Genomic DNA, 25,159 nt, shown 5'->3' with positions numbered 1-25,159 from the left:
TTACAGCATACTGTTTGCATGTTGTGTTTAATATAGTGCATGTGCAACCCATAACTACTAAGATTGTTGGATATCTTCTCCACCAGTAAAAACCTAGTTTGATTTTGACCCTAATGGAACCTGCCCCTTTGTACCATTTTGATTAATATAAGAGTGCACTCCGCTTTCATGTATAGTGAAATATCTCCTCCTCCATGGAAAAATTGCTGCTGAAACTTTACAAAATCTGATTGAATTTATATATTAAGCAGGCATTGTGTGTGTGTTTTCTTATACCCCTGAAAAAAATAAATACGTAACTTCCAATAAATGTTTTAAAATAGAATCAAGAAATCTACAGAAAATTTGGGTGTTAAAAAGAAAAACTGTGTGCTGGAAATGTACAGCAGGTCTGACAGCATATGAAAATAGAAAAGATGGGGTAATATTCGGTTTGAGAACCTTTGTCAGATTATTGTTATTATTTACAATATTAATATGCAAATAAAAGCATAATATATGTGTATACATATATTTACATTATTATGCTACCATCGTCGACTTTTCATAGAATCATACAGCAAAGCAGGAGGCCATTTGGCCCAGCAAGTTTTGGAGGAATTTTCCAACTTTGTGCTGCTGGTGAGGGTACTCCTGGAAATGCATATTGGAAAATTGGGCACAGGCTGCACATGAAACTCAGACCATTTAAATTTATGGTTGGGGTAAAAAAGTGCACTGTGCACACCTGAAGTGCCATTATGTGCTTCTAGTGGCTGAGGCTTGTCATAAGCAGTGCAAAGTGGTTGAAGTCCCCCAAGGTGTAAAATGAATACTCATTGATATCACGAGACAAAATGTAACGTGCAAGTTGACCCAAGATATCAGTGGGGAGAGTTGCGCCCAGCAGCGATCAGAAGCTCCTGCCACCTATATGCTGTGTTCCAGTTGTATTGTAAAATGTGTGTGTGTGTTACTTTTTTTAAAACTATGGCATCATATATTGAGCGCTATTGTCTAAAGTCACAACACAGATTCTAGAAACTATGCTTTTTTATTATTATTTTTCTGTAATCATCTTGTAGAATTCATCTATGTTTTTCTATTTGCTCCTCAGCTGAAACTAAAATCTGCTTTAAATACTACCATGGTGTAAGTGGTGCACTGCGAGCCACCACCCCATGTATTACAGTAAAAAACCCAGCTGCTATGGTAAGTAGAACATTTACTGTATGCTTTTGGTTTTGGTTCAGTACTATTCATGTATGTGTGAAAACTGACTTGAAATCTACTTTCAGGCAAATTGGGGTGACCCAACAAGTTCTCTACTTGGGAAGCCCACTTTATAGGGTCAGGTTTCACAGAAGGATTAGAACTAGGCCAAATTACAAAAATAAGGCTGCAAGAGCATTAAACAAGTTCCTAATAGTCACTATTTCTTCGTTGTAAGAAAAAGAGAAAACGAGAGTGGTAGAGAGTTTCATGGTTTTGAGGAAAGAATGAATTGAAGTAGGTAATGGATTTACTTTAATAAAGTATTTGAGCTTTGATAAAAGTCTGATAAAAGTCAACCAAGTAGTGTAGGCCAGATTGGGTAGCGTTGGTAGGCTTCCTTCCTTGAAGAATATTAATGAAGCACTTGAGGTTTTTATGATGATCCAGAAGCTTTTGTGTGAAATTACCAGATTTGTTCAATTCATTTGGTGGGATTTGAACTCTCAACCTCTGGATTGCTAAACCTAGTGGTTATGATACTGGCATCGTACCTCAAGACAAAGCAAATCAAGGAACTGGCTATGAAAGAGTGGAAACATTTATATGGAGTATGAGGTTGAGAGGGGAAGAAAGGTTGGAGAATTTGGAGGAGGTGGTGCAGGGTGAGTTCAGATGCAGCTTAAAGTTGCTAACAATGAACTGAATAGTTCCTTGTCCATTTGCAATGAAGAACATTGGTTGAGTGAAGAAAAGAGGGTGGAGATTTTGGCAAGAAAAGTAGTTTGTGAGGAGAGTGTTAAGAGATGATCTGACGGTTTGAATGGTAAAATACATGGTGATGTGATCTGAGATGGCCACAATCAAGTGATTGTGATCTTGCAGGTGGCAAGGTCTCTTATGAAAGCAAGGTCAAGGAGGAGGCCATTAAGAAGATCTTGAGGGAGAAGTGGAACGGATGGTAGAGAGCAAGATGTTCAAACAAGAATTGGGTGTGAGTGAGGTATGGGGATAGGCCAAGATGAAGCCTGGAGGTTAGTGACGCGCACCCTCTCTGTTGGGTTGGGTAAGGGATGTACTGGAATGTATCGCAAGGCAGACTTGGTGAGGGAGAAAGTGTCACTGTCAGCTAGCCAAGTTTCAGTCAGCTGTAAGATGTTGGTGCTCTCTTCCAGGATGAGGAGATGCATGGGAAGAGCTCTGTTAGGAGGAATGTGGATACGATGGAATACAGAGATGTTTGGTAGTCAGAGACTTGGTGAGGGATTGGAGGGGCCATAAGAGGAGGGAGTTGGAGGTTGGAGAAGTGCAGCAGGAGGGACGATTGCTCACAAAGAGCCAGTGTGCTGTGGTGGCTGCAGTGGAGGATCCTGAGGTCATAGTACGAGCCTGTTCAACTTAAGAACGCAAGAAATAGGAGCAGGAGCAGGCAATACAGCCCCTCGAGCCTGCTCCACCATTCAATCAGATCATAGCTGATCTTCGACCTCAACTCCCCTTTCCCGCCCGATCCCCATATCCCTTGATTCCCCTAGAGTCCAAAAATCTATCCATCTCAGCCTTGAAGATATTCAGTGACTCAGAATCCACAGCCCTCTGGGGTAGAGAATTCCAAAAATTCACAGCCCTCTGCGCGAAGAAATTCCTCCTCATCTCGGTCTTGAATGGCCGACCCCATATCCTGTGATTATGCCCCCTCGTTCTAGACTCTGCTGCCAGGGGAAACAATCTCTCTGCATTCAAGAGTAGGAGTTCAGCAGGGGAGTAGCAATAGATGGGATAGGAAACTGGTCGGACCATGACACAGTAAATCAGGAAGAGGGGCTATGATGATGGAATCCAGGGAGCAGAAGGGGAGGAGGGAGATGACTTCGGGGAGCAAAGCAGGACAGAGAGGCACAGGAGCTCAAGTTTGGAGTTGAACCTAATATGCACATACAAATACGTTGGACATCATCCAACGCGTTGTGTGGCACTACCACCGTGCTAAATGGGATAGATTCGGAACAGATCTAGCAGCTCAAAACTGGGCATCCATGAAGCGCTGTGGGCCATCAGCAGCAACAGAACTGTATTCCAACAATCTGTAACCTCATGGCCCGGCATATTCCTCACTCTACCATTATCAACAAGCCAGGGGATCAACCCTGGTTCAATGAGGAGTGTAGAAGAGCATGCCAGGAGCAGCACCAGGCATACGTAAAAATGAGGTGCCAACCTGGTGAAGCAACAACTCAGGACTACGTGCATGCTAAACAGCAGAAGCAACTTGCTATAGACAGAGCTAAGCAATTCCACAACCAACGGATCAGATCAAAGCTCTGCAGTCCTGCCACATCCAGTCGTGAATGGTGGTGAACAATTAAACAACTAATGGGAGGAGGAGGAGGCTCTGCAAACATCCCCATCCTCAATCATGGTGGAGTCCAGCACGTGAGTGCAAAAGACAAGGCTGAAGCGTTTGCAACCATCTTCAGCCAGAAGTGCCGAGTGGATGATCCATCTCTGCCTCCTCCCGCTATCCCCACCATCACAGAAGCCAGTCTTCAGCCGATTCGATTCACTCCACGTGATATCAAGAAACGGCTGAGTGTACTGGAAACAGCAAAGGCTACGGGCCCCGACAACATCCCGGCTGTAGTGCTGAAGACTTGTGCTACAGAACTAGCTGCGCCTCTAGCCAAGCTGTTCCAGTACAGCTACAACACTGGCATCTACCCGACAATGTGGAAAATTGCCCAGGTATGTCCTGACCACAAAAAGCAGGACAAATCCAATCCGGCCAATTACCGCCCCATCAGTCTACTCTCAATCATCAGCAAAGTGATGGAAGATGTCGTCGACAGTGCTATCAAGCGGCACTTACTCACCAATAACCTGCTCACCGATGCTCAGTTTGGGTTCGCTAGGACCACTCAGCTCCAGATCTCATTACAGCCTTGGTCCAAACATGGACAAAAGAGCTGAATTCCAAAGGTGAGGTGAGAGTGACTGCCCTTGACATCAAGGCAGCATTTGACCGAGTGTGGCACCAAGGAGCCTTAGTAAAATTGAAGTCAATGGGAATCAGGGGGAAAACTCCCCAGTGGCTGGAGTCATACCTAGCACAAAGGAAGATAGTAGTGGTTGTTGGAGGCCAATCTTCTCAGCCCCAGGGCATTGCTGCAGGAGTTCCTCAGGGCAGTGTCCTAGGCCCAACCATCTTCAGCTGCTTCATCAATGACCTTCCCTCCATCATAAGGTCAGAAATGGGGATGTTCGCTGATGATTGCATAGTGTTCAGTTCCATTCGCAACCCCTCAAATAATGAAGCAGTCCAATCCCGCATGCAGCAAGACCTGGACAACATCCAGGCTTGGGCTCATAAGTGGCAAGTAACATTCGCGCCAGACAAGTGTCAGGCAATGACCATCTCCAACAAGAGAGAGTCTGACCACCTCCTCTTGACATTCAATGGCATTACCATCGCCGAATCCCCCACCATCAACATCCTGGGGGTCACTATTGACCAGAAACTTAACTGGACCAGCCATATAAATACTGTGGCTACGAGAGCAGGTCAGAGGCTGGGTATTCTGCGGTGAGTGACTCACCTCCTGACTCCCCAAAGCCTTTCCACCATTTACAAGGCACAAGTCAGGAGTGTGATGGAATACTGTCCACTTGCTTGGATGAGTGCAGCTCCAACAACACTCAAGAAGCTTGACACCATCCAGGACAAAGCAGCTCGCTTGATTGGCACCCCATCCACCACCCTAAACATTCACTCCCTTCACCACCGGCGCACTGTGGCTGCAGTGTGCACCATCCACAGGATGCACTGCAGCAACTCGCCAAGGCTTCTTCGTCAGCACCTCCCAAACCCGCGACCTCTCCCACTTGGAAGGACAAGAGCAGTAGGTGCATGGGAACAACACCACCTGCACCTTCCCCTCCAACTCACACACCATCCCGACTTGGAAATATATCGCCATTCCTTGATCCTCCCCGGGGTCAAAATCCTGGAACTCCCTTCCTAACAGCACTGTGGGAGAACCTTCACCACACGGACTGCAGCGGTTCAAGAAGGCAGCTCATCACCACCTTCTCAAGGGCAATTAGGGATGGGCAATAAATGCTGGCCTTGCCAGCGACGCCCACATCCCATGAACGAATAAAAAAAAATGGTTAAGGAACTATTCAGGTAATGCAGCTCCAACATTAAACCAGGAAACTAAATCATAACACTGAGTTAACTTCAAGTATTTAATAAATAATACTGTGCACGCTAACAGTACATAGTTACCGCAGCTTCAACGTGTGATGCCAGACCACATTCTTGCTAATTTTGCAGCGCTGTTTCTGTTGAGATCGTTAGGTGAATGTTATGATTTCGGGCTCCCAGCGCAGGGCTTTGTACTGCATTGAATGGATGGACAATGGTGTGAGCAATGAGTTGGCAACACTGACTGCTGCTCTCAAATTTCATGCATCCCTGTCATGTGAAGCTCTGCGGTGAGAACACAAAATTGTAAAATTTACTTCCATCTGTTAGAAAACACAAGCCTGATGTAGCCTTCCAAAATCAGTGCACTGGCTATTTCAAAACTTTACAACAGAATTAGGGCTGGTTTCACCATTTATCCAGAAAGATGCTTCGGTCAGTTTTGCCAGGAATCCAAAAGTGCCTGATTTCTTGTCAATTCTCCTTTTCTTCCTCTTTTAACTTTCTGGTCTCCATTCTGTTCTATTTTTTCCTTCTCTCCCTCTGTACTTCTTTTTACTTTCCCTTGGCCAAATCCACTTCTGCAGTGGTACGCTTCACATGGAGAGACTGCAACAAGTACGGACAGAATGGCTGAAAGCAGGGGGTATCTATTCATCAAGACAAAATCTCTGTTGAACACAGGAGGTAAACCCAGAAGCCTTGCAAACTGTCCTCCTGGCGGTCGGGGTCCTCCTAGCGGTCGAGAAAACTGGCCACTAATCAGCAGAGTGCTGGATGAGTGAAGGAAAAGTGGATAATAAGTATCAAAGATCAAACAAACCATCAGTGGAGAATCTGCTGTGCATGGGTTGGGGAATGGGTCGAGATGAAAGAAATCAAAGAAAAACAGCAGTACAGGCATTGGGATGGTTGAAAATTTAGAATCCTCACTGGGGACCAAATGGAAAGAGCTCACTAAGGAGCCACAATCATTCTTGAGACTGAATGTGAGTCCGTGCTGTGCAGGCAAGATTTTGTTGTAACAAGAAATTGAATTGAAGCACTATTGTGCAGATTCGGGTAATGAACACAGATTCCTTTCAACAGTTTATCGACAACAATGAATTCTTATTGTTCTCTGTCAATTGCTGTTTTTGAGCTTTCCAAAAATGGACAGTCACATAGTGGTCATTAGTAATGCAGATTCCCACTGTGCAGCCTGACTGGTCTGCTACATCTCCTGTTTCTGCTCCAATTACATAATCCACACTGCACTACATTTTACACCAGTTGCCCCAGTTTCTTCCTCATAGCCTTTTGAATCAGGTTGCATTTTTCCTGTTACCTGTTTTGTTTTTAATCTGCAAACTTGGAGAGGTGGTGTAGGTGGTTGGGTGCCATATGCCTCCTGCAGTGTCTAACCTCCATCTGTTCCTCCTCCTCCTCTTTCTCCAAACAACACAAATGTAAGGAGATTCGCAATGGGAAACCCATAGGGTCTTTTTGGAATGAGGGGATGAAAAAATGGAAGATCCATATCAGAAGTCACAGAAGTAGAGATTGAAGCAGTAGGCTGTAGTAAAATAAAACAAAAAAGAAGAACAGTTCACAAAGATTTTACAGAACTTCTTTAATTTACCCGTTCAAAATGCTTCTGCCTTTTCTAGCACCTGCCAATGCAGGCAGTAGTTCTGTCCAGCATGTACAGCCAGTAGTAACGCAAAATGGGATGTATGATATCACTACGTCATTACCACCTCATTTAAATGTGCCTGCCTGTATTTGGGAGAGTGCTTCTGGTGCCTGGTAGCTGTGACACTGGAAAATACATGGATGCAAAAATGGGTGGATATCCGCATAATAGATTTACGACCAATTTTGGGTCCCTGCTTGCCAGGATACTGCCAAAAATGGGATGATAAGACAGAGGAAAATCTGCGTTTAAGTGTTGGCAGGTTGTTTGACTTTCGGGGGAGGGAGTCTCAGGTCTGATGCTGTTTTGATCTACACACGCACTTTCCAGCTGGGGTCAGTGAACAACGATAAGGTGTTGGGACCCACGGGAAGTTTTTCCATTCTTACGTCAGAGGCCAAATAAAACAATTTTTTTTTTCCAAGAACAGTTTTTCCATGACAACAGAAAGACTAGCTAACACCACCTTCTCCACTCCCTGCCGTCCCCCCACCCCCCACCCCCCACCCCATCCCCCACTAGGCCCACACCAAAAGTAACATATTTCTTTAATTCTGTTATTTATCCAAAGCTAATAGTCAAGAGAACTGAATTGAATTCTTGTGGACTGAAGGCTAAGTGGGAAAACGTTTTGATTGATTTCTTGGAAAAGATGGACATTAAGTAAAGTTATAAACAGGAAAAATGAACATAACCTTTTAGTACTGAGAAATGCTGGCAGTGAGGTTACTGGGTGTGATTTCATTGCGTCCCAACAACACAGGAAGAGAGCTTTGAAATATTAAACATACAATTTCCTTTATAGAGACTTTCTCATGTGTGTATATAATGGGCCATAATTTGCTGGAGCAGGGCATCTAATGGTGTCTGCCATTAGTTAGATTTGCCCTTTGCACGTTTAAGTTTTTAAATTTTTTGCGCGGCAAGTTGCTGAAAGTGTGAGGTGATAACGTCACAGCGAAGGAAACAGGGCATCTGGGACCTGAGTGAACAGGGCAAGTAACTGGGTATCTCCTTAACCAGTCAGATTGAAGTCCATTATGAAATAAACAGCGCAAGGACAGAGAAGGAAGTGTTAATTAGAATGGGTGAATTCAATGTCAAATCAGGTACAGGAAGAGAAATAACGAGAGGGAAAGAAAGATTGGATTAAGAGAGAGAGAAAAGACACAGAAAGGAAAAGTAAAAATAAAATAAAATTTTACTTTTTAAAATCTCCAACAACAATTAAAACCTGAAGGAATGAGACTCCACACTTGTAATCGTTAATTTTCAGCATGAGAGAGGTTGACTGGTCGTAATTAACACTTAGTTAAAAGGGTACTTCGACTGAAATGGACAAGACTTAACTTTCTGTGGTGAATTTAGTTTGTATCTACCGCACAAATACAGCAACTTCACGCTGTTCAATGTATTTCAATGGTGAGGCAGACAGTGAGATGTCGTTTACGTGAATGGCAGAGCGGCGCATATTGGACAGCAACTTTGGATTTCCACATTTAACCACACCTCTACCCCACGCCTGAAGTTGCTGCAGCATTTGCACATAAATAACAGCGAGCGCCATTAGCCTCACCGTTATTTTAACAGCAAATTCTGGCCCATTTTGTTATGGTATTATACATTCATGAGCTTTATGCAAAAATGTACACAATTGATTTTTTTTCCCTGCAGATAAATAATATCATATTAGTTGCAGCACAGGAGGAGGCCATTCGGTCCATCATGCCTGTGCCGACTCTTTGAAAGAGCTATCCAATTTGTTCATTCCTCCGCTCTTTCCCCGTAGCCCTGCAATTTTTTTCCCTTGAAGTATCTATCCAATTCCCTTTTGAAAGTTACTATTGATTCTGCTTCCACCACCCTTTCAGGCAGTGCATTTCAGATCAATACAACTCGCTGTGTAAAAAAAAATGTTTCCTCATGTTGCCTCTGGCTCTTTTGCTGATCACCTTAAATCTGTGTCCTCTGGTTATTGACACTTCTGCCATTGGTAACAGTTTCTCCTTATTTACTGTCAAAACTGTTCATGATTTTAAACACCTCTGTCAAATCTCCCCTTAACCTTTTCTAAGGAGAAGCTGGGTTTGTACTCCAGTCTCTCCAAATAACTGAAGTCGCACATCCCAGGCACCATTCGAGTAAATCTCTTCTGCACCCTTTCTAAGGCCTTGACATCCTTCCTAAAGTGTGATGCCCAGAATTGAACACAGTACCCCATCTGAGGCCTAACCAGTGTTTTATAAAGGTTCAGCATAACTTCCTTGTTTTTCTATTCTTACCTCTATTAACAAAGCCCAGGATCCCATATGTTTTTTTGACATGCCTTCTCAACTTGTCCTGCCACCTTCAAAGATTTGTGTATGTGCACCTATAGGTCGCTCTGTTCCTGCATCCCCCTTTAAAGCTGTACCATTTAGTTTGTATTGCCTCTTCTCATTCTTCCTACCAAAATGTATCACTTCACATTTCTCTGCATTAAATATCATCTGCCTTGTGTCTGCCCATTTCACTGGTTCTGTCTATGTCCCTCTGAAGTCTGTTACTATCCTACACGTTGTTTACTACATTTCCGAGTTTCATGTCATTTGCGAACTTTGAAATTATACCCAAGTTCAGGTTATTAATATATATCAAAAAGACCAATGGTCCTAATACTGACCCCTGGGAAACACCACAGTATATTTTCCTCCAGTCTGAAAAACAACCGTTCACCACTTCTCTCTGCTTTCTGTCCCCTGGCCAATTTTGTATCCACGCTGCCACTGTCCCTTTAATTGCCTGGGCTTTTGAAAGTCCATAATCATAACATCAACCGCACTACCTTCATCAACCCTCTCTGTTACTTTATCAAAGAACTCAATCAAGTTAGTCAAACACGATTTTCCTTTAACAAATCCGTGCTAACTTTCATTTATGAGCCCATACTTTTCCAAGTGCCAATTAATTTTGTCCCGGATTATTGTCTCTAAAAGTTTCCCCACCACCGACGTTAGGCTGACTTTTTTTATTCGTTCATGGGATGTGGGCGTCGCTGGCAAGGCCAGAATTTATCGCCCATCCCTAAATTGCCCTTGAGAAGGTGGTGGTGAGCCGCCTTCTTGAACCTGGCTTGTAATTACTGGGTTTATCCTTCTCTTTTTTTTTTGAACAGGGGTGTAACATTTGCAATCCTCCAGTCCCTCCAGCACCATCCCCATATCTATGGAGGATTGGAAGATTGTGGCCAGAGCCTTTGCAATTTCCATCCTTCCTTCCCTCAGTAGCCTAGGATGCATTCCATCTGAACCGGGTTTCTTTTCTACTTTGAGTATTGCCAATCTTTTGAGTACCTCTTTATTTTTATCCTATCCAATATCGCTGTTGCCTCCTCCTTTACTGCTACAATGGCAACATCCTCTTCTCTAGTGAAGATGGATATGAAGTATTCATTTAGTGCCTCAGCCATGCCCTCTGCCTCCATAAGAAGATTTCGTTTTATGTCCCTTATCAGTCCCAACCTCCCTTTGACTACCCTTTTACTATTTATATATTTATAAAAGACTTTTGGCTTCCCTTTTATGTTAGCTGCTAATTTATTCTCATACTCTTTGTCCCTCTTATTCCCTTTTTTTTAAGATCTCCTCTGTGCGTTCTATCTTCAGCCTGGTTCTCTACTGTATCATTAACCTTACATTCATCAAAAGCCTCACCTTCATTTTAATCTCTACATCTTTGGTCATCCAGAGAGCTCTAGCTTTGGATGCCCTTTCTTTCCCCCTTGTAGGGATGTGTCTATTCTGTACCCGAACCAACTCCTCCTTGAAGGCCTCCCATTGTTCAGTTACTGTTTTGCCTACCAATTTTGATTCCAATCCACCAGGGCAAGATCCCTTTTGAACTCACTGAAATTTGCGTTCCTCCAATTAAGAATTTTCACATTTGATTGTGCCTTGTCCTTTTTTATAACTATTCTAAACCTAATGATATTATGATCACTGTTCCCCAAATGCTCCCCCACTGAAACATGCTCCATCTGGCCCACTTCATTCCACAGAACTATATCTTTAGTTTTCTACCAAAATCTTCTGGTTTTGTAAGATTTTTAATTTTCTTTGGTATTGGATACCTTTTTGATTTTTAATGCTGTTGAAGCATGTTAATTTTTTTGCTGTGTAAGATTAACCACTGCTGGGATAATATCAACTGTTTGTTTTCTTTTAATAGCTGAGTGTTTAGGGTGCACCAATCAGAAACTTGGAGGGTTGGAGTTCAGGTCTCTTGGAAATAGGACAAGTGTTGAAAAGTCTTGGCATTGGCTGCACAGGGTGAATTACATGAAATAAAGCAAGTGGTCTTCTATGAAATATGTGGGGTTTGAATGCCATTGAGTAGAAATTCTGGGTTAAAGCCTGTATAAAACAATGCACACAATAATGCAATATGAGTGAGTTAAGAGTTTGTACGTGAATTTCATCAGTCAGAAGTTCTACTTTAATAAATTACTGACATTTGCGTGAAGTTTCTCCATGTTGCTATTTGAGCAGTCTAGGTGCGTTCCAGTAGCAATGTGTATTTATAACAATACATTTTTATTCACAAGGCACAGTTTTACAGGTCCAGCACAACAAATTCAAAAACTGGGCTTTAAAGAGTTGATTTTAGAAATAGTTTACCAACAGTGTTCCAAATTAAAATGTTACCGCCGCAGTTTAACTTTTTAGTTAACCATTAGGAGCCTTTAGAGTAAATTTGTGTGCCTCCACTCTGAAAACAGCTTTCAGAGTGGAGGCACACTCTGATGAATGAATTATTGGCCTGCAAACAGTTAGTTGTTTTGGTCAATTGTGTGTTATCTTTAATGGTCTTTTAAAGATATTGGGATTATTGGTACTGTTTGGAATAACCATTGTGGTGGTGTTGCGATTGTACCATTAATGGTGGTGACACAAACAGCTGATGAGTAGCAACAGTATTGCAGCAGTGAGCTGTCAAATCAGTTAGTCAAATATGAATCTCAGTCTAAGTTGACACTTATGGGTGGACAGATGGAGGAGAGGCATTGACGACAACCATTAAAATATCTACTGACTGCAAAACTTTGACTAAGAAGAATGGCATAGTTGTTGGGAGATTACTTCGGGATTAGAGAACATTTATTTCTCAAAGTGAAAAACATAATGTAGGCCCATCTCTGCTTGCAAGCCCAAAATTTTTCCACCCATTTACTTTAATGGGTAGAAAATTATGGGCACAGAAGTGGAGAATTCCGGCCACTCGACGAGCTGTAAAAGTGGAGTCTTTGTGTAAATGCATCTTTATAAGAACTGCATTTTTAAAAACTCTTTGAAAGGGACTTTATACAACTGATCCATGTATATTCAAAATGCAGCAAGTCAGAAATTCCTGAACACCATTGCTGTGTTTTATTTTTAAAAATGTTGCTCACTTTAACCGGCAGAATTTCTCTCACAATCTGGACAGAACTCTTCGCTTTTACCTAATGTTGATAAGTAAGTTAGTTTTAAACTCCTTATCCTGCTGAATAAAGTAAAACTTCCTACTTTGAGTACCACAAGTGTAGAAACTTGTGGAAGGTTTAAATCAGGATATAGCTAAAGTGAGCACTGTTATAGTTTTGACAGGTTGTTATAAAGAAACTACTAAGCTACATTGGCCTTCAGATAAATAAAGCATAAACTGGAGATAGGTGTTCAGAATTCTGATGAGGCAATGAATATCCTGTGTAATACCATCCACTGGATTTTCTCAGAGCTCAGTCTCTGAATTTGAATCAAATTTTGTTTGATAACGCTCCAGTGAAGTAACTTGAGGTGTTTAAGTATGTTAAAGGTGCTGTATAAATGCATGATGTGGAGATGCCGGTGATGGACTGGGGTTAACAATTGTAAACAATTTTACAACACCGAGTTATAGTCCAACGATTTTATTTTTAATCCCAAAAGCTTGTGGGATTAAAAATAAAATCGTTGGACTATAACTCGGTGTTGTAAAATTGTTTACAAGTATAAATGCAAGTTGTTGTTGATTTGTCCGGTGAATGGTTAGCAACCCGATATATAGCTTATCATTGCTTGTCTCAAGACGTCAGGCAGCGGTTCACAAACACTTTTCCCATAGGAATGAGGAGAAAAGCACCTTGCCAATTGATGGGCCATTCCTAATAATCTTCTTGTGCTTGGAACTGAATTTGCAGAGGCCTGGAAGTCAGACACATGCTCACTTTATTTGCCAGGAATTAGTACATGGCCTGAGTAAATCTTAAGAAAAAGAGAGAAAATAGCAATAAATTTGAAAGACACATTGCAGGTTGAGTTTGATTGAAACATTACATGGGTTTATGCTAGTAAAATTGTTGCCAATTGAATGTATGTTTTCCAGTGCAAGAATGTAGACAGCTCATGTACTGAAAAATCTCTAACGTACACCAAGTGACAGTTAGTGGATATATTAACAGCTCTTTTTGATATCAACCAAGAGATAATGTTAGTTTTTGTTTTACAGGCTGGAGCAGACGAAATGGGGGAAGGTGGATTAGATGATCAGAACAGTCGAAAACTTGTCAGTTTCACATTATCGGGTAAGATGCATCTCCATTCCAAGGAACACACACCATATGAAAGTTAAGATCATTTGGGTGTTATTAACTTGTTATTTAAACATTTTCAATTCATTTTTCAAGTGACTCTTTGAACATCATTTTATTATTGTGTTTATACGCCGAGAATTTGTGAGCTGAACTTGAAATCAGTAGAAGGTTAACTTAAGTCACCATTCTGTCATTGACAGAAGTCAATTTTGCAACCCTGGCTTAAAAGGTTGCTTGGACTGCCTTGTGAGGACACCTGTGTGCATCACAACAGCAGGAATCTGGACTCTCTGAAGATTTGGAGCTGGGTTTGCTGCATATTGGAAGTCTAGCTCTTGAATATCATATAAATAAATACTGTATGCCACTGGTGCTTTGTGCAGGGAACATAATGATGCATGAGAATGAGGCACTGCCATCTTCTGGGGAGGGTGCCCTTAAAAGGCTGATGCTCAGAATTATAGAGAAATAGCTGCATACGAGACTAACAAATGTTGGCGCCTTTTTAGAAATTGAAAGATGCTTTGGATGTATTGTCAGCATTTGCAAAGGCTGTATGGGGGAAGGGTGTTGGGGGAAGAAGTTACAGTGGAGCACGAAAGGACACAGAACCCAGTGTGGAGGAATAAAGAACAGTCTGTGGGCATGTAGCAGAGCAGGGCTGCCCCTGCCCCCTGTTTGATAGCTGGTGAAGCAGACGTCCCTGCGTTAGAAGTTGTCTACAAGTTGGTCTCAAGGAGATCGCATTGTAACAGCCTCTCTTGTGAAGTGGCAGTGAAGGCAGGTTTCCTGTGTAATATCAAGGTAGGACTTTATGGTTCTGTAAATGCAGGTCCTGGAGTAAGGGATGGATGGATGCATACATAATGCCCAAAGTATAACTGTGCCTGTCTTTCCTGTTACCTTGCTAACTGATCTTCCTTCTCCAAATCTGTTAGACATAATAGATCCACTGGCACTATTGGAAGAAGAGCAGCGGATTTCTTTCTGGTGTCCTGGCCAATATTTATCCCTCAACCAACATCACCACAACAGAGTATCTGGTCATTATCTCATTACTGTTTCTGGGGCCTTGCTGTGGGCTAATTAGCTGCCGTGTTTCCCTGCGTTGCAACAGTGACTATGCTTCAAAAGTACTAAATTGGTTGTAAAGTGTTTTGGGACACCCTGAGGTCATGAAAGGTGCTATATAAATGCAAGTTCTTTCTGCTTTCACCTTTTAGATCTATGAAGGGAACTCCCATCCTGTCCATTTTGGTTGCTGCAAGTGCAATAACAGCTGGAACCAAGACTGTTGTAGGAAAAAGAGTTGGAAATAAAATTCTTGCAACGCAAAGTAGCAGGCCTAACGGCAACAAAATGTAATGCACTGATGATAATTCTGATGAAACTAGTTGTAGAGTGAAGAAAAAGGAGCCTTCCAAGTCAGCACTGAAAAGTGGTACTCAGCTTTACGAAGTCATATCCTAAAGGCCAGGCTATCAAGTTATTTGCCCATTTTATATGGAAAAGCAATACTGAGAGAATGGGATTCACTCACATTGCGAGATTCTGTGTGGGACAAATTTGTATGCATTTTGCATGGTTTTTGCACATATAATGAGGCGCCTGCTTCACAGCAGTGTGGCCTCAAAAAAAAAAAATTAACATTTTTAATCACTAAATTTGGGGCACCCCGAATCAGGCGCCCAGGCCTTCATGTCCGGTTTTGTGATCTGTGCTCCCGACCAATGAGGCTTCACCGTGGGAGCATGAACTGAACAAGAAACCATGGTAACGGTGCTGGAATAATACGTATATCTTTCTAATGTCTAGAAAGCATCATCTGAGAGAAAAATGGAAAATACATCCCAGCAATGGAGTGTTTGTTTATTTAAATGAGCCGAAGATAACTCAACTGTATCCTGCACACCCAAACACAGTATGTAAATGTCCAGAGGAACAATTGGAATTTGAATAAAATTATTTCGAACATTACACATAGTATAGGTTTATAAATGATACAAAGGAGATAGTCTGATAAAACACTGCCACTACTGCACTCCATTACTCCCTCCCCGGAGACTGGTACCCACTACGGGGTCTAATATTGTCAGACAGATCCAGGGCACTTGTGACCATTGCAGGGTCTAACATTGTTACTATAATCCGTAACCGACTCATCCTCTTCTTCCAAACAGACATCAGAGCTTTGGGGCTCAAGAAGGGAATGTTTTTCAATCCGGATCCATATTTAAAGTTGTCCATTCAGCCTGGGAAGAAGAGCACTTTCCCTACTTTTGCTCATCATGGACAAGAGAAGAGGTCGACAATAGTGGCGAACACAACAAATCCTATTTGGCAAGGAGAGGTAAGACATGCTGCTATCATAGCCACAGAGCAGATACTTCCTGAAGGAAATAGGGAGTGAAAAAACAAAGTGTTACAGGGAATGTTAGACAGGATTAACGTGATACGTATTTTATTATTTTACAGAAATACTCTTTTGTGGCCCTTCTCACAGATGTACTTGAAATTGATGTTAAAGACAAGTTTGCCAAGAGTCGTCCTATTATAAAGCGCTTCCTGGGTAAACTAACCATACCAGTGCAGCGTCTGTTGGAGAGACATGCGATTGGGTAAATGTTATTGAATATCACAGAGCTTTATTGTCAGTTCTAATGTTTCCCTCATTATCTCTTTTTCAATAGTCTGTTTGAAAATGCTTTATTTATGTGTGATAATGTAGCAATGACATCACCTGTTGCTTGTTAATTACAAATGCTAAATCTGTGATTTATTGTTGGTGTGGGTGTGTTGCTGTGCTTCCTTGTCAGTCATCCAGGAAATGAACAGGATACATTTGGAAGTTTTAAATCATACATAATCATTTTGTTCATTTACTTTTGACGACAATCTGTGTATTTTCGTTCTTTATAGGTTTCCTTTCTGTTGGCCTTGTTTCTTTCTTCCTCATTCTTGTTTGTCCGAAGACTTGGTTCCCTAAACTAGAGATAATCGGGACAGACTGAGGTTTTGGGAACTCCATCATAGGAAGGATATAAAAGTAATGTAAAATATGCAGTGTAAATTCACTAGGTTGTTACCTGGGACAAGGGGTGAGGAGAGACTTGAAGAGTTTGGTCTTTTTTCACTGCTGCTTCATAGTCACTTTTACTGATATCAACTTTTGATTTCCAGATCTTTTTAGATCTGGATACAAATTCTCAAACTGCCGTGGCAGGATTTGAACTCACATTCTCTGAATTATTAGTTCAGGCCTTGAGATTACTACTCTAGTAAAATAACACTATGCTACTGTACCCCTATCCTTCTGTAATGAGTGAAGCCATGAGTCTCCTAACCCCCCACTGCCCTGCCCCTTGTGTTCTTGCCTTATATTACTTAGCAGAGTTTAAGAGGTTTTTTGGAAAAAGTGCACTCCATGAAAAGGTGCACCCTAACCGTGGGTATTTGGAATTGTCAGCCTGATTCGGAAGGACTATAATTTAGATACTAAAATTTTTTTTAAAAATGTTGATGAAATGGAGAGTCCATAACTATTTAACTAGAGAATGGGATGGTGTATTTCAGCAAAGCAATTGGGTATACATTTGTGAGAAATCACATGTTAACAGCATGAGCTATTTCATTGGAACAATTGCACATCCCAGTGGCAATTTGTTGCACTACACTTTTTGTGTTCTCTGAATGCTGTAAGACAACATATAAGGGTAAATCCACTGAGCCTGTGCTTCCAGTAGGGAGCAGCACTTGTTTGAAACATGAGTCAGATAAGATTGCAACACACTACTGCCGATTCTGATCATTTGTAGTTTGTTGCTGCTCTTCACTTAACTTTGTTCATTCAATTTGGGATTCATGTCCACAAATTAAAGGTAAGGCAAGCATAGGATGTGTACTCAGGCCACTTTCACCCTACCTGATTGGTTTCAAAATCCTATTGCTGATAGCAAAAGTTCCTACTTACCACAAGATCACTAAGATTTATACAGATGAAGGTGGCCATGTTTGTTAAATGTTGATTCCAAGGTTTTTGCCTCCAGTACCATACCTGGAATCCCATTTCCTATGTTGATTGTTTTTTGTTTAAAGAAGAACCTTCTGAAATATGCCTTTTACTAGTTTGAACCTGTGTTCACTTGCCCCGTTGTCACTGACACTGAACAGTAGTGTGCTTCATCTACCTTTCTCTATACTGTTTACTATCTCTTTTCCAAGACTGAAAAGCTGAAGCATTTCCTCATATATCAGTTCTTTGACGTTAGGAATCAGTCTCCTCGTCTTCTCTGAACTTGAATGTCTCCCTTGTGTCTCAATGAACGGAACTAGACACTGTAGTCAAGGTGTCTTCTGACTACTGCACTATATGTTTTGAGCATGACTTCCTCCAACTTGTACTGTACAAGTTGGAGGAAGTCATGCTCAAAACATATAGTGCAGTACTGTACTGTTTGGGCTATATATGTACTGTTTAGCTTACAATTTGCTTTGTTGATTGCTGCTCCACAATGAATAAATTTATCAAGTGTCAAATCTACTAAAACTCCTATATCCCTTTGAACATCATCCTTGGCTATTTCAGCATTATTCACAGAGTACTTCTGTCACCTCATTTTCTTCTGTACAGTACACTTGTTTTTATGAAATTTAATTTGCTTGCCCACTTAAAGCATTTGTTTAGCACATTATGAAGTTCCTGAGCTGCTGCTTGAGATTCAACTGCCCCTCCTAGTTGGCCATTGTCTGCAAATTTGACCAATATGCATTGAGTTTCTGAATCTAAGTTGTGAATGTAAATTGGAAACAGTAGAGGTCACAATACCAGCCCCTAAATGACTCCACTGAACACTCCGTCCCCTCCCCACCCTGATGTAACTTTTCCTACCCCTCGGTGAATTTCTTATCCATTCCCAGGTTTTATCCTGAATCCCTGCTGCTTTAAGCTTTCATGTGGAACTTTGTCAAATGCATGTTGAAAGTCAAATTACGCCACTTAGGATGTCACCTCCACAAAGGCGGCAAGGAGGTTGGTCAGGCACGATCGTCCCCTTCTGAATCCATGTTGGCTGCTGATTACTAGGTTATTATTATGCAGATAATCCTCAGGCTTGTTCTTGTTTAATTACATTATTTTATTCTGTATTGATGTAAGTCTAATGGTTCCGTATTTGCCTGAGTTTGTTTTGTCATCCTTTCGGGAAATGGAGACCATGTTAGCCTGTTTCCAATCTAGGGGTACTCCATCAATGCCTCATAAATCTCATCCCTTATCACTTGGTACTCGGGGATAAATCTCACTCATTGTTTTGCGATTTATTTGTTTTGAGCCCTTTTGATTTCCATCTGGTTTATGTTGAAATCATTAATTCTGCTTGTAGTAACACCATTTGGCAAGGGTGTGTGGCTCATGTTTTCTCCAGTGAACACTCGGAGGAAGTAATTATTCAACATATATTAACTATATGAAATATAAAAAATAACGTCCAGGAAAAGACCGAGTCGTCCATCCAGCTTGTCTCATACAGTTGTGATGCCCCATGCATCACAATACATACACTCCCAACCCCACCTGGAGCCATGTAATCTCCTGGGAGAGGCAAAAAAAAAGATAAAAACCCAGGCCAATTAGGGGAAAAAGATCTGAAAAATTCCTCTCTGTGATCCTCTTTTGCGATCAAAACTAGTCCATTTATAATCATAAGAACATAAGAACATAAGAAATAGGAGCAGGAGTAGGCCAATCGGCCCCTCGAGCCTGCTCCGCCATTCAATAAGATCATGGCTGATCTGGTCCTAACCTCAAATCTAAAATCATGTCCAATTTCCTGCCCGCTCCCTGTAACCCCTAATTCCCTTTACTTCTAGGAAACTGTCTATTTCTGTTTTAAATTCATCCTGTTTTCATCTTCGTTTTCAGGCTCGTTTACATTTTTTAGGTTGTAAATTTCTCCTCTGACTTTCATCTTTCTGTTAAAGTATTGAAAAGAATTCTTACCATTACACTGTGTCTGCAGCAATGCTTTTTTCCAGGGCCGTCTTTGACTATTCTCCCACCCTTTTAACGTGTTCTTGTAATCATTCCAGTGGACCCTTTCAGCTTTTTGCAGGATTTATAGAGGTTATTTTCCTTCTTTACTTTGCTTCTGATTAAATGGATTAACAAATTAGAGTCATATCTGTTGTTAGTCTATGCTTGTTAATTCCAAGTATGTATTTTTCTTGCATACTGCACCCTCCTCCAAACAATGTGCTTGAGCTCTTCTCTCATTTACTTGAAGTTATTCTTTTTTAAATTATGTAGCCGGTTCCCAGTGTTTCCGAATCCCAGGTCATGTCAAACTTGATCAATCTCCGGGCAGCATGTCCAAAATGTGTCATAACTTCCATCTGCTATATGTTATCTTAGTCATTTTCATTACCAAGATTGTGCACGTCTTAACCGAGGCACTGGCTCACGAAAGGGTCATGCATTACACTTACCAACGCGGATTCCAGACCACTTGGGTATTCCCAACTTCAAATCCATGGATTAAAGTTCCCCATTAAAGTAATCTTGTTCTCCCATACCCTTCTCATCTCTTAATAGTGCAAATGGTCTTCCTTCTTATGCTGACCTGTAGCACACTCCTGGTATTTGCTTTATCTTTTTCACTTGAAGAATTCCACCAGAATTGCTTATTGTGCAATTTTTCATTTCTCACAAGATCAACTTCTCTAACTTCCCAAGTGTATATGACATATAGGGCTACCCACCACCTCTCTTCCTGACTACTGTCTTTTCTGAACAATCTATACCGCTGTATATTATATTCATTACTGTTTTCTGGTGTCAGTCATTTTTTATATTCCTCCTACATCATAGTTTTCTACTACCAGATTGCCAGCATTATTATTTTTCTTAGTGAACTCCCCTCCTTTATTGAGGAAATTATACCCTAAAACATTATTTTGCAGCCTCATCTGCATTTTGACTTGAATTCTAAGGCCCTTATATAATTTTTCCCTATGTTATTTACCCTTTCATGGGCTACCACCACTTGGTTTCTTCCCTTCTAACCTTTTCTTAATGTGCACTGCTCTAGATCCAGATAGACGACTCACTCTATCTTATTGGTATTTTGCTTACAACACATATGGCTATCTACCTTCCTGAGCAGACAGTCACTTATAAACTACAAACTCCCCTGTGCCTTTCAGTCTGTGTCTTTGTCCCAGCTATTTTCTGTGGTTTTCTAATTGCTTCTTCTGTAACCTGGTTACGTTCTTGCACTATGGGGCAGGGCCAAGCATTTGTTCATCTGATAATCTCTGGAGCAGTTTTCACAAGTTTTCTTAGCTTTCTATTACATTTTGCTATCTTGCTCCATCCAATATCTGTATTGTTTGGTTTCCCTTAGCATAGGTCACCTTTTCTTGGTGACCCTGTACCTGATTATAATGGTCCCCACCTGTGGTCACTGATGACTTGCTCTTGTGGTCGACTGCTAAAGCAGTCACTTCACTTTATTCAAGTAGAGCTACTTATTTATCTGTGTACTAAAAAATGCCTCTTACCCCAACTCCCAAGCACAGGTGAGAATCCTGAACTTTTTCGGGACTTGACCATTTATTATCCATTTAATTTGGCTTGCAAATTCCCCTTCTGTAACAATAGGCACGTTATTTGCATGTATTTGAATACCTTTTTCACGAAACAGCAAATGAGTTATCTGGAAATCAAGGGCAAGTATATTGTATTTAGGCCTACCTGTTTAGTTTCCTCTCCGTTTTATTATTTGTAGGAGATTCTTGTGACCCAGTGATTTGCAGTTTGAATAGCTGTTGCATTCCATTGTGGTTCTATTTTCAAAGCATTGCGATGAGACAGTACACAGCAGATATTGCTTTCCTGCTGTTTGAATTGCTGCCATTTTATGCTACTATTTTAATTCCTGCCCTATGACTTCCTGACATGTTATGAAGACCATAAACTCTTCTGTCAGTCACGGTAACCTCAGTGGTTAATCTCCTGTTCCCAAAACAGCAGTAGGGAAGAGACAAGTGAAAGCAAATAAAGCTAATGTGTTCCACAGCGGTGGCTGCAAGACTTCATTGTGAATTGGCAATTGCTATAGTTTAAGTGAAGTTAAGACCTGACAGGCTAAACTGGAGTGTAGCTTGCCAACTTGTGAATATCTGTTTAGGACCTTGCGGACCACTTTTTTATTTTTGTGGACAGGCATCATTGACATAGCATTGTTAAACACAAATATATCTGATTTCAGTACTATTGAACATTGAGCAGTGTGATTTTTTTTTCATTATTTACTGGAGCATTCCCAGAATACCAGTTTGAAAATGGAAATAGAGAATATTTTATAATAATGATTACGAGTTCACCACATATTCACTGATTTCCCAGCTAATATATAAAACTAACTTCTATTTCATTCCTGTCAAAGTATAATAGGAGGAAAGGATAATATATGTTTAAGTACAATAGAAGCAAATATTTGAGGTATGGAAGTTGGGAGCAATTCACTGCTGGGACCTCTTAGAATCATAGAATGATATAGCACAGAAGGAGGCCATTCGACCCATCATGCTTGGGCCAGCTCTTTGAAAGAGCTATCCAATTAATCCCACTCCTCTTTCCCCGTAGCCTTGCAAATTTTCCCCTTCAAGTATTTATCCAGTTCCCTTTTGAAAGTTGTTATTGAACCTGCTTTACCATAACTTCCTTGCTTTTGTACACTATGCCTCTATTTATAAAGCCAAGGATCCCATATGCCTTTTTAACAACCTTCTCAACTGGTTCTGTCACCTTCAAAGATTTGTATACATACACCCTGAGGTGTCTCTGTTCCCATACTCCCTTTAAAATTGTACCATTTCGTTTATATTGCCCCTCCTCATTCTTCCTACCAAAATTAATCACTTCACACCTCTCAGATAAATTTCACCTGTTATGTGTCCTCCATTTCACTAGTCTGTCTGTGTCCTCCTAAAGCCTGTTAGTATCTTCCTCACCGTTTATTACATTTGAGTTTTGTGTCATCTGCAAACTTTGAAATTATACCCGGTATACCCAAGTCATATAATTAATATATATATATATATATATATATAATATAATCAATAAAAGCAGTAGTCCCAACACTTGGGGACATCACTGCACACTTCCCTCCAGTCTGAAAAACAACCGTTCACTACTACTCTCTGCATTCTGTGTCTTAGCCAATTTCGTATCCATGCTGCCACTGCCTCTTCAATCTCATGGGCTTCAATTTTTCTAACAAGTCTATTATGTGGTACTTTATCAGATGCCTTTTGAAAGTCCATATACACAATATCAACTGCAGTACCCTCATCAATCCTCTCTGTTACTTCATCAAAGAACTCAATCAAGTTAGTCAAACATAATTTGCCTTTAACAAATCCGTTCTGGCTTTCATTTCTTAACCCGTATTTTTCCAAGTGCCAGTTAACTTTGTCCCGGATTATTGTCTCTAATAGTTTCACCATCACCGATGTTAGGCTGACGCGCCTGTCGTTGCCAGGTTTATCCCTCTCCCCTTTTTTGAACAGGGGTGTAACATTTGCAATCCTCCAGTCCTCTGGCACCACTCCCATATCTAAGGAGGATTGGAAGATTGTGGCCAGAACCTCCGCAATTTTCACCCGTACTTCCCTCAGCAACCTAGGAGGCATCCCAACCGGACCAGGTGACTTTTTTTTTACTTTGAGTAGTGCCAACCTTTAAGTACTTCCTCTTTATCCATTTTTGTTCTATCCAATTTCTCTACTGCCTCCTCCTGTGTTTTATACTTTGGCAGAAATGAAATAACAGTTGGTTTACACAGTGGCTCCGAAAACTTAGAAAGGATAGGGACCTTGTATTCTCTCCAAGATAAAATGTATTATTTATTCCCATTGTTTCATGTTTTTGAAAAGGTATTCCTTCAGAAAATAATGGTTTGGTAATATCAATAAATGGGCAACAGTAACACAATAATATTTGGTCGTGAACATTTTTCTAGTCATGGTGTGTACAGTAGCTAGAGTCAAACTGGCAAAGGAAGTACATTTTTTGGAGTTAATTCTAGGAATGAGATATCTACATTGTGTGTGTGTGTGTGTGTGTGTGTGTGTGTGTGTGTATTTTTATATATATATGTATATGTGTATGGGATGAGAAATAATACATCCATGTTCCCAGTCAGTCAGTATTGGGAGACTTTTGTACAGGTTACAAGATTAGAATTCCTTCATTTTGCATATGTGTAAAGTTTGGCATTGAAAGCTGGATTCTCAAGAAAAAAAATTCTCACCACTATTAATAGGGTGGGAATGAGGAAGAAAAGATGAAGCATCTGAATATCCATCACTGTTTAAACAATGACTGACAATGTAATGTATCCAGCTTCAATGATCGGTAATATAATCCCTTCAAGAAAATTATCTCAGGTTAGCATTTTGTCTATTTGGAAGCATTAGAATAAGGAAACAAACAAGCTAGCAGTTTCCCTGACATTAAGTAAATAATAGTTATAAATTACTGGAAATTAGATCTGTAATGTTTCCATAGTATTTCATCTTTTAAAAGTGAGTCTCATTGCACCATTCCTTGTTGCAGTGACCAGATTGTAAACTACAACCTGTGCAGAAGACTTCTTACTGACCATGTCAGTGGCCAGCTCCAGTTCAGAGTGGAGCTCACATCATCTATTCAAGAAGGTAAAGGAAACATCGGAATAATCATTCATAATTATTTTTGTTCCAAACTTCCCTCTGGTCCTGCTTAGCCTGCTGAAGTTCCTGTTAATATTACATTGCTATTGCTGTACCTACAGCCTGGACTAACCTGACACCTCATGGATTATAGGATTCTATATATTGCACCTTGAGTTCTTTGCCAAATGCTGATACTGTTCCTTTGTATTTGTTGTGTTCTCTGGAAATACATGTACAAATATTGAAAAATAATGCATCCAGTCACTCAATAAGCATGGGTTACAAGCTTTGAAAACGCTTTGGGAAATCGACTTCCCACTGCTTGTATCCCCTTAATATTCCCCCTGAAGATTTGTAGATGTGAATTGTTACACATCATCGAAGTTTCCCAGTAAATATTTGCCTAATTTGATTGTCATTTTACCTTTTATTCGTATCTGATGTAAGGAAAATTATTTATGCTGTAATTTTCGATGTAATTTTTTGACACAATCAAAATTTTCTTCTCGCAAAGGTCCAATTTTCACCTGGGTAACAAGACTATTTGCTGAATACAAAGTGATGCATATATGTAGAAAATGACAGTATATGCCTTTTTCCTTATACAAAAGATGGTCTAGAGTCAGTTGGGTAGATGTTTGCTGGGTAATTTTAATTTGATTAATAATTCACAGCTAAGGATCTCCTGGAATGTTAAAGGGATGAAAGAAATGGGAGGTCATGTGCTCGGCTTCTTTGGCCATAGCATTTGGTAGCCATATTTGTTAAGACCAACTCAATAATA

The 25,159-nt window shown here is 40.7% G+C and overlaps 1 protein-coding gene across 6 annotated transcripts in view; it reads left to right on the top strand.

The window, feature by feature from the left end:
• hecw2b (HECT, C2 and WW domain containing E3 ubiquitin protein ligase 2b) overlaps window positions 1-25,159 on the top strand; it is a 293,802-nt gene that overhangs the window by 157,777 nt on the left and 110,866 nt on the right. For all 6 annotated transcript variants that reach the window (XR_010963450.1, XM_067987771.1, XM_067987768.1 and 3 more), the window contains exons 4-8: window positions 1,097-1,191; window positions 13,575-13,650; window positions 15,840-16,009; window positions 16,135-16,277; window positions 24,278-24,378. Coding sequence is in view for 5 of the 6 variants with exons in the window: in XM_067987771.1 (XP_067843872.1) it covers window positions 1,097-1,191; window positions 13,575-13,650; window positions 15,840-16,009; window positions 16,135-16,277; window positions 24,278-24,378 (585 nt within the window). In the remaining variant the exon portion in view is untranslated. The remainder of the gene's footprint in view (window positions 1-1,096; window positions 1,192-13,574; window positions 13,651-15,839; window positions 16,010-16,134; window positions 16,278-24,277; window positions 24,379-25,159) is intronic.

This window comes from Heptranchias perlo, chromosome 7 (assembly GCF_035084215.1).
Source record: "Heptranchias perlo isolate sHepPer1 chromosome 7, sHepPer1.hap1, whole genome shotgun sequence".
Lineage (NCBI taxonomy): Eukaryota > Metazoa > Chordata > Chondrichthyes > Hexanchiformes > Hexanchidae > Heptranchias > Heptranchias perlo.
The sequence above is the reverse complement of the archived record's forward strand: the minus strand, read 5'-3'. Positions and strand labels throughout refer to the sequence as shown.